This window comes from Poecilia latipinna, unplaced genomic scaffold (assembly GCF_001443285.1).
Source record: "Poecilia latipinna isolate Pla-1442-1.1 unplaced genomic scaffold, P_latipinna-1.0 Scaffold253, whole genome shotgun sequence".
In the NCBI taxonomy this organism is placed as follows: Eukaryota; Metazoa; Chordata; class Actinopteri; order Cyprinodontiformes; family Poeciliidae; genus Poecilia; species Poecilia latipinna.
Genome location: NW_015112869.1, coordinates 212,628 through 222,928, shown reverse-complemented (window position 1 = coordinate 222,928; position 10,301 = coordinate 212,628). Strand labels below are relative to the sequence as shown.

Here is a 10,301-nt window from a genome sequence, read left to right as displayed (position 1 = left end):
TCGAGTCGCCCCGGGTCTGGAGTCAGATCTTGAAGACAGGTGGAAGAGGTCGGACCCGCTTGCAGGTGCCCTAACCACAGCTGAGCTCGATCAATCGCAGCACATTACCCACAATACCTCACAACAATATTTCTGGTGGTTGTTTTGATGTCTAACTGAGCACCTCACCACACGGCGGGAAGGAGAAAGGGGGAGGATGGGGAAGAGGGGGGGGGGCGCATTTCAGTTGTTTTTGTTCCACCGATTTGTGAGCAGAAATTAAATCTGGATCTGACTCAAAGCTGGAAAAGTGAAAATAAAAGGTTTTGTGCAGAAGGCAAGCCTCATGAAAAATGAAAACTAAACTTGATTATTAGAACTGAGAGGAAAGTTAACAAGTACTGCACCCGAGATAAGAGCCGTGACACATTCTGTGTCAAACCTGAGTGAAATAAAACATGGCAAACAATAAAAGTAAAAGTAAAACGAAAGTCCCTTCCAGCAAGCCCAGCATTTACTGTCTAGACATAGACGGGGCTCTGAGAAACCAGCAGTGCTTTAACAGAAATCCTCTGCTTTGGTTTTTCTTGGCACTTAAATGTTTCAGACCAGAAGACAAAAAACATTTTTAAATTCTGATTTCATGCATTAGTTGAAGAAGGTAACCGGCCGTGTCCACCCTGGCAGAAACAACTGTGGATGGATTTTGGCTCACTCTTCTTTGCTATCGTTTGGATAACACGAATATCTTGTTTCATCACCATGCTAGTCAGACTGCAGCGCATTTTCCTCAACAGTGACAAGACGTCATCAAATCATGATGAAAATGATGACATTTTATGTCACCATTTTATCAGGACAGAGATAGGACAGACTACTGGAATCCAGCTTTGGATATCAGAATCAGCAACGCTCCTGAGCAGAGCATGTTAGAAAACCAGGGCTGGGCGCGGTGCCTGAAAGCATCAGGCAATGATCAGACTCCATCAGGGAGGAATGTTTGCTAGAAAATAATAGGAGCCTATTTTTTGGCGCACACCTGAGACCACAGGAGTGCGCCAAAGTTCGCTGTCCATTAGACTTTGCAACCCTATCGAGCTTGAAGACGTCAGCGACTTTTCTTCTGATTGTTGAGTTTCTTTAGATTGGGCGAGACGTGAAGCTCTTTGAAGTCTTGCTTCATGTCACCAGATAGATTTGTTTGTTTTAGGAAATGTCTTGATTTGACAAGTCCGACAATAACTAGTCCTGGGTTTGGCTTGTGAAACTCAATGATAATAATGTGATTAAACACATTTACTACACATTTGCCTTTTCCACACACGCACCAGCGTGATTAAGTGACATTTTGCCATCTCATGTGAAAGAATGATGCGGGAGGTCAGCCTGTCTTTGTTATGCTATTCACTCACCAAATGAAGAAGTCGCAGGCCCGGATCGGCTTCATGAGTGATGACCAATGACCAGTCACTTTCTGACAAAGGAAGTGATATCATTAAAATTTGATGAGTTTGCCCAACTGTCAATAGGATCCTTACACTGAGTTCATCCATCATTAACGCAGGGTTTCACCAACTCAAACTTAAGATTTTCTAAGACAATTTTGAACAGAATTTAAGAACCGTATCTCCACAGAAACCTGTCCAGGGTGACATTAGCCTCTTGCACCAGCACCCGTTGCAACGCCACTAGGGATAAGCGCGTTAGAAAACGGATTGGTGGATGGATGGATCTCCACAGAAATGTACAGACTTCATTCGGCCAACTGGCAATAAATTTGTACTTACTCATGATGGATGCAAAAAAAAGCTAGCTGGCTAGGAAAAAGTGCGACTCAAACTTTTTCCTGACAGAAAAGTTCGATGTGAAAAATAAAAAATATAAGGGATTGACCTTCCCGCCTCCTTAAGAGACGAGATTAATATCGTCAGGTTGGCACTGACCTCAAGTGCACTTTTACCATTTTCTTTTGTGTGTGAGGTTTCGGGAACTGACGGTCTGACGGGACACCCCACTTCCCTGCTGTAAAACCATGACGATACTTCCTGAGCCAAGTCAAATAGTCCTGTTAATTCAAAATTTAAACCCTTTGATTAACATATTAAAGGCCAACTTACTTTTCTTAACAAATTTAAGACATTTAAATTCAAATTTATGGCTTAAATTTGAATGTAAAACTTTTTGCAGATTCCCTATAATGTTCTGAAAAGAATGCTATGTATGTATCTTCCGATGCAGATTTCGTACTGACAAACGTGCCCCCTGTACTGCCCACTATATTTTTTAAAAGTTTTTGCTCTGTAAATTTCGCCGCGCTTCTTCTCCTGCATACTTTGTGCTATTTTCACCATTCAACTTTTATACTATGCAACTTGCTCTCCTAATGCCGGCTATATCTCTTGGTATTCGTAACCTTCATACTTTTTATAATATTCAGCTTTTTATGACTTTTTCTCCCCATGGGGGAAACCACTCCATCCTGTGGCAGAATTGAGAATTACAATATAAAATGTCCGTTGTGTTTCACAGTGGGTGTTTCAGGTCCTGCCTATTAATGGCAATCAATCATCCGGTTTCAGAGCCGTCATGGAGGAAACAAGGCAGCGGCCATTTTGAAGTTGGGCAGTTTAACAGCTCTTATGCTGTTAAACAGCCCAACTTCAAAATGGCCGCTGCCTTGTTTCCTCCATCACTGCCCTGTTAAACTGCCCTTGGAATAATTTGAGCTTTTGACATTGCTTTTTTCATACTGCTGTAGCATATTTTTTTTGTAGTCACCGTGTTAAACGATGCCTCCAAACAAATGTCGATGTCTCAGGAACCATAAAAGGTTTGGATTTCATTCACCTGCCGTTTTTATCAGAAAGAATAGGGGAACGTTTCTGTCCTTTCCAAATTTCAGGGTTTACATGAGTTCTTTTTCTTTTACATTGCATTGCATAGTGGTGGCCTAGATGCTATATTAGTATTTTAGCTAGTTTAAGATTTTTAGCTAATTTTGGCTTTTACCTGGGTTTTTCACACCGCCTGGACTATTTCTTATCTTTCTGCAAGTCTTCAGCAGTCGGCTTCAAACGCTTTTGCCATTTTCACCAAAAGTATTCACACTTGCATTTTCATAGGAAATGCACACTTGATGTCACCATTACTTATGATTTACAGTCAGAGGAAACTCAAGAGGCAGCTTTTCTTGGCATGCTAATGAAGGAAATGTATTGTGAAAGAGATGACAGTTAACTCCACGCTCAAAGCAAAGAACATTTTCACGTAGGCCCTGATGACTTGGAGATTTCTTGCCATAATCAACATTTGAAAATTGCTTTTAGGGGAAAGTCTGATGGCAAATTATTTTGGTGACGAGACTAAGGAAAAAACAACTTGAGTAGACAGATGTAGACCATAGTTTAATGCCGAAAATGAAATAAAACACCCCAAAACCTTTGACCCCCACCATGATTCAAGTCTGTCATGTCAGTAGCTTTGAATTACGGCACAGTATGGCACTCATTCTCATTCTCTCCTTTTTACTCTCTCTCTCTCACACACACACACACACACTCTAAATTTCATTTAATATTATAGTCCAAATATTTATATCCCATCAGTTCATTAATCTACATCACTACTTAAATATGTACAATACTGAGCAAGAATGAGTGAATTATCAGTTCCATTTAAAACTCAAAATAAATTGGGAGTATTTTTTCATATATAATTAAAGTAACTTCTCAGTTTATTGGCTCTAGTCTGAAGTGTGGCTTTCACAGAGATGTCAGAAACTCATTTCAAGCTTTCACACTTCTTCATCTGTCGTCTGCGGCTAATGAGGCGTACATGAACAATCATGATCGATGAGGGAGGATTTGGCAAGAGGTGGGAGGAACATCGACACCAGCAGCGGTAGAATTTGCTCACAGTGTTTGCTCTCCTTCTCACTCCGGTCCCGTGAGGCTGGATGTGAAACGGTCGAGCGCTCTCCGACTCTTTGATCAGAGAGCGCTTCTGAGGATCGCATTCCTCAGAGAGTCAATAAACGGATGGAGGGTGAAGAAACGTGCCGCCTTTGCTCCTCCGTGTCGTTTCATTTGCCGCTTCTGCTTCCCCGGAGCTGCACAGCCATAGTCTGAAGACGGCTGTTTGGACGAACCTCGCCGCTTGCTTTTGCTTTCCTACGGATGCGGGAGATTCATCCGATCCTCTATCAGCGTGTTGTCTGGGCCTTGTGCTTCCATGCACTGCTTCACAGTTGCTATGACTCCGTTCAGACGCCTGTCCAGAGCTGCGAGGTGAGGCTCTGCCAGGACGGGATTGATGGGATCAAAAGCGAGCGCCTGTCGCATGGCCGAACTCAGGACTCCACCTTTCAGGAAGCTCAGCCTGTTCCAGGTGGAAACACGAATCCTGTCGCAGGAAGTCGACAGCACAAAACACACAGAGGCGATTGATTATGGGAGAGACCAATCTGAGGAAGGTGACCTGACCGTGTGGGGACTTACATGCAGCACTGGTAGAGGGGCGCCAGGATGCTTCGCTCATCCAAAGAAGGATTGCCGAAGCTGCCGAGAAAACACAACAGAGACGAACAAGAGAAATCGAAGGTGTGTGAATACTCCATGCATACATCGAACTATTGAGCTCTTGCCTCAAAATTACTGAGAAAGGACCATTTTAAAAAGAAAATATTTATACTGAGCTGCAATAAATAACAGATACATGTTAATGTTGCTCATATTTTTACACTTGCAGGTGAAACACACTCAGCCCCCTTCATTCGACCCGCCAACATCAGGATCACTCATCCAAAGAAGCAGAAGTCATCAAACCATGCACTAGTAGTAAGGCCCCACACTATTTACATTATTTTGCATGGGCAACCACAGTTAAAACAAAAAATAATAAAAAAACATTTAAATAATAATCATAAGAAGAAATTAAATGAAGAAATTAAATAACTATACAAAAAAATCTAAATAAAAGTGAAAACTCTGCTTTGAGCCAGTCTGGGCTACCTAGATTCCAGGTAGAGAAGAATAATTTATCCCTAGAGCTTGTTAGTGAATGTCTGATATTTTTGTATAAACTGCATCAGATCTTCTAGCTTTAGACCTTTTATAGGGTCTTTGGATTTATATTTGTAATAAATATTCTTCTGTGTGCAAGCAAAGTAGTGAAAGCAATGATGTGTGTACGACTTTTCCTAATTATGAGGTAGTTCCCTTCACCGACACCAAATATAGCCATTGCAGCTTTGGGTTGTGGATTAGTATTTAACCACTGTGACAAACAGGAAGAACTATTCGAGGAATAGATCTTCCTCAAAATCTAAAGAAGTAGAAACTGTACCGGTTGACTAACAACAGACATTGTCACATTCTTACTTTAGTTCAAGACATTAATTGCCATTCCTTTTACTCCCCTCTCCACCATTTTTCATCTGCAGCTGCGGCTCTGTTTTCGTCTCATGCTCCGCTTCTTTTCCATAATCTCCTCCTTCTCAGCCGTTCTCTCATAATAACACACACAGTAATAACTTTGTTGAAATAAAACTCGTCAACAGGCATAAACCTCTGATTTCAGAGTTTGTTTGTTTTTCTCGACTTCTCAGTTTGTGCCGCACCAAATGCTGCTCCAAAACCTCTAGCAGCAGAAGCACGACCGTTTTCTGTGTCGAGTTTTTTTTGTTTTTTTCACAAACATGCAACATTGTACAGGTTGGGAACGGCAAAAACTAACGTCCTCCCAACTGACAATAAATTTGCAGTCGACTCAAACTGTTGCCTCATGGGAACTCCTATGAGAAAAAAAAAAAACATACATAAAATATACAAAATTAAGTAGTCCTACCACTACAATATTTAAGACCTATGGAGAATGTTTTTAATACCATCTTGCATGTTTTTTTAAGTGGATCTAAGACTTTTTAAGGCCTTGATTTCAAGATTAAGGCTTTTTAAAGAGGTATGAGTTATTTAAGGTGCTGAGGTTTGTTAGAGAATAATCCTCATCATCCATCCAATGTAAGACCAATATTCCCTCATTCCACCACAGCAGCAAAAAGTGGTTGAATGTTCAAATAAAGATCTGTTGCCGCTTGGTCTAGAAGTAAAAAAAAATATCAGATATGAAATAATGTATTTGTTCTGCCAGAGAGACTTTACAGCCAGACAAAAAAAAAAAAGAAAAAAAAAGAAGAAAAAAGTCTGACACAATGCTTCTCAGAAAAAAGAGAAGATATCAGTAAAACTGTTCACAAACCAGAATGTGTTTATAAAACAAACAAATTTAAGAGCAAGTCTAGAAAAACCCTCATCTTTCCATCCGAGGAGTGGGTGTAGATGACTCAGCTACAAAGCGGTTTCAGTGGCGGCAAGTTCTTGAAAAAGAGATGGGCAAACTGGAAGAGATGAGTGACAATTTAGCGGGATACCAGAAGTGAGATGTAAAAAGTGGATTAACAATATCCTTATGGTGCCGACACGTTTACTAAAAAGGAGAATTTTACTGGAACTCTTCAGGAGTGACTAATCTGTTTTTTCAGTGCTGTGCTGTACACAGACTGCTCCAGAGTCTCGGTTACGGTAAAATAAAATAAAAAACACAAGGGACTTCTTTAAATCTGATGCAAAATAAACGTGATACGACTTCAAAAAAAAAAAAAGAAAAGAAAAACCTAAAATAAAAAGTACAGTCAAAATAATTTCATCATCATGTTGTGGGTTCATCACCCCTCACCTCTTGGCGTTATCGAGCAGGATGAGCATGCTGGCTCCGCCGTCATCCTGGAAACTCTCGTAGTGATGGCGATCAGCGTTGCCGATCAGATAATCAAAAACAGCCGTATCGATCACATCGAGGAGTCGCGGCCCCGCGTCATATGGGGGCATCTTCTTCACCGCCTCGCAGTAGCTTTCATCATACTCCCACCTATGTGGAAAACAAACGTGAAAGTTCTTCAGATAGACTGGAATAAGTTTGTTTGCAATGGCAACTGGAAGTACCTTCCTGTCAGCCCATGAAAGATAAGATCAGGTGGTTAGAGCGACATTTAAGAACGAAGGTAGGACAACAAAAAAGTCATTAAAGTGAATTTTACAAGATAGGAAATGAGGTGAAACGTCCCATGGGAGCATCGCTACGGTGACTAACCATGATCTGCGGCTCAGTTTATTTTTCCCAATTTGATTTCCTCGAAGCTCTTATTGCACAACAGGTGCGACAACCACAACCAGTGGAGTGTGCTCGTAGCTGCCCTCTGTCTACACGGCGCAGCTGTGCACACACAGGAACCAGAAAGGAGAAACCAGAACTCACACACAGACGGGAAGAAAAATCAGTTAGGCTAAATTTAGATAAAGGGGAACAAACCTGCAGGTCCGGACTGATGTGAAGGGAAAATAATCTAACAAAACACTGTGTGAGACTGACATTTTGGACAAAATGGACAGCATGAAAAGGTATCCATTTTTGGTATGAAATATTACACTGTGCTGTATAATTATTTTGATTCACTGATATAGATATGAAGAGTTAAATGACTCATTGGCAGCAACTTAAATTAGTTACTTCATGGACTTTTTTAGCTCAGTATATAACAGCATGTTTGGGGAAAAAAGCAAATAAAAATAAGGATAAATTGAGAATAAAATATATACTTCTGCCAAAAATATCTAAAATATTGAGATTAATTTGACATTTTTATATTAAAGAAATTTGGATGTTGCCTGACGACAAAGTCAAAGCCAAGAGAAAAAAAATCTCTATACATTTACGATATTAAAACGACATTCTGACACGGTCGAGTCAAAATTTTGAAAAATAAAAATAAAACTGTCTGAGATTATGAAGTCCACTTTCAGGTAGAACGTGGCTCTTATCCTGCGTCAAAACATCTCAGGACCAGATTCGATGCAGCCACGTGTTTCTTACAAGTTCCTGAATTTACAATTTCAAAGACTACCCTAGTTTTAATTTCTTAAATGTGTATACCTTTAATCACAATGAATTGTAATTTTTTTTTTTTTTTCAACTTTTCAACATCAAATAACATCACATTCTTTTCTTCCAAGCACTTCGTTGGGCAGAAATTTGTGCCTCAGTGGATTTTTTTTTTCTTTGATCTGTATTAATCATAGCAGCTCAAAATTCTTATAATAAAATTACTATAATGATTTCTACACACATGAAAATGCTTTGGGAATGCTGCACATTCTTTTACACAGCAAAACAAAAAAGAAAACCTGATCAAATTTGTTATTACTCTACAGAAACCGAGGAAAAAAGTGACAAGCAGTTCAAATAAAACTAACTTTTTCTTCACAAATTTCCTGTATAAGTTGAAAAACATTTGAAGTTTTAACTTTTCTGTGGCTCACTTTTATATTTGTAAAGTATTAACATACGAAATACGTTATTCCCGTGTACACGTGTAGTCCTGGTAAGAGCTACTAACATTATTTAGGTCTCCAAAACTCAGCTCTAATTAATCCTGTATGAAACATGTCTGGTATTTCAGAATAGAACTATTAATGATCAAAAGTTGTTTAAAAGTAGGCATTACAACAGTAAGCTCAACGAGAAAATGCAGCCCAGTCTTGACCGAGTCGTCACTGGAGGTGGAAGAGTTTCAGTTTTAAAAAACTTTCCGTTAACCTTCAAAAACATTTAGTAGGTTAAGCTTCACCCACTTGTGCTAATAACGTCATTTCTGGTGCAATAAATGGCCAAGGTGTCTGCCAAATTACACAGTCTGCGAACCGCTTGTCGATGTTTGACAGATAAGCTCGGTTTCATTATAGACCGAGCTTATCTGGCATTTGCTAAAACTCATCTTTTGTTTTGGAGTAACATTGGAGTCTTTCATTATTAACCAAAACAAAAACCAAACAATAATGTTGTGATGCTTGAGTTAGAAATTAAGTTAGAAATTAAGGATTTGAAGGAATCATTCACCCACCTGTTGGTGGATTTATATGACTACATTTTGAACAGATCCAGTAGGAATCACCAGGGGGAAAAAAAAAAAAAAAAAAGGTTTCGACAGTGATTTGGTACTTTTATTGCATCCAGTTAATTTCTCTTTCCCAAAAATCTAATTTAGGAATTTCCTCTTTACGGTGATCTTTTCACTGATCTCGTTAAAGAATGTTACTGTGCTAGAAGTTCCCAGGCAAAAATACCATTTCACAACAAAAAGATTCATCAGGACATCTCACTATACATGTATCCGTCATCTGGACCTCCTCTGATCTGATCAGTCTTGGATTTATTGATGCTCCTCTCTCCTTTCTGCCGTCTCTTAACTAAGAGTAACTCATAAAATATTCTTCTTCACATAGACATGCTGTACTTTTTCTTCTACGGCACAATATTTAATTACCCATCATAAAAAATAAAAAAAAAGATGGGTATGTTGTTGCTGCTATGCAACAACATAAGCAGTCCATTTTTCTAAAGCTTCTGACACTATCGTCCACTTCAAATTACTTAAATGTCTTCCAGATGTTTATTCTAAACAAAACGTGAAATGGTTTGGAAATTATCTCATAAGTGGTACCAGGCAGTACAGACAGACGGTTCTATTTGAACCTATTGCAAATACCCAAGGGAGTCCCACAAGGCTTAATTCCTGGCCCATTGGGGGGCGGGGGCGTGCGGGGGGGGAGTCTCTCATTTTTCTTTTTTAAAGAAAAAAATAAAATACCCTGGGAGAATTTAAACTTTAAGATATTCAAAAGTCAGAGATGAATTGGGATAGAGCAGTGTTAGGTTTCTGGCACTTAATGCTCAAAACAATCTTTGGAACGGAACAACCTGGCAAAATAAAGTCAACTGTATAAAATAATGAGCAATATCAGCGTTGAAGACTGGAGATGTGGTAAGGCGTTTAAAGGATCAGCTTCTCCAGAACGCTTACTTCCCATTTCTTAGCTTGCACATAAATGTACAGTGCCATAAAAAAGTATTTTTTCCTCTTTTCTGACAAGTGTATATTTTGTAGATCAATAAACACATTTTAATAGATGGTTAATAACAAGAACAATTGCAGTGGAAGTGTGTCTCCAATTTTTTTGGACTTGTTTATGTGTTTCAGATGATAATTCTACTATGTAATAAAAAAAAGTATTCTCCCAGCTATTTCATCACAAGACAAACAGATATAAGTAAAATAAATAAAAAATGAACTAAAATCTAAAATTCTGATGAGTTTTTACAAAGATAAGCACATTGGTGGTTCTGATGAGATAAGAGATCTGGTCAATTTTTCCACATATTATATTTTCTTACAACTAGAGGTGTGCCGATCGGTCACCGATCATAATCGG

At 39.1% G+C, this 10,301-nt stretch overlaps 1 protein-coding gene across 1 annotated transcript in view; it reads right to left on the bottom strand.

The window, feature by feature from the left end:
- Window positions 1–3,362: 3,362 nt before the first annotated feature.
- The window catches only part of fam20b (FAM20B glycosaminoglycan xylosylkinase), a 32,032-nt gene continuing 25,093 nt past the window's right edge, over window positions 3,363–10,301 (bottom strand). The window contains exons 7-9 of the mRNA XM_015032901.1: window positions 6,712–6,903; window positions 4,476–4,535; window positions 3,363–4,380 (exon numbers count right to left, since the gene is read on the bottom strand). Of these exons, the coding sequence (XP_014888387.1) occupies window positions 4,149–4,380; window positions 4,476–4,535; window positions 6,712–6,903 (484 nt within the window). The 3' untranslated portion in view covers window positions 3,363–4,148. The remainder of the gene's footprint in view (window positions 4,381–4,475; window positions 4,536–6,711; window positions 6,904–10,301) is intronic.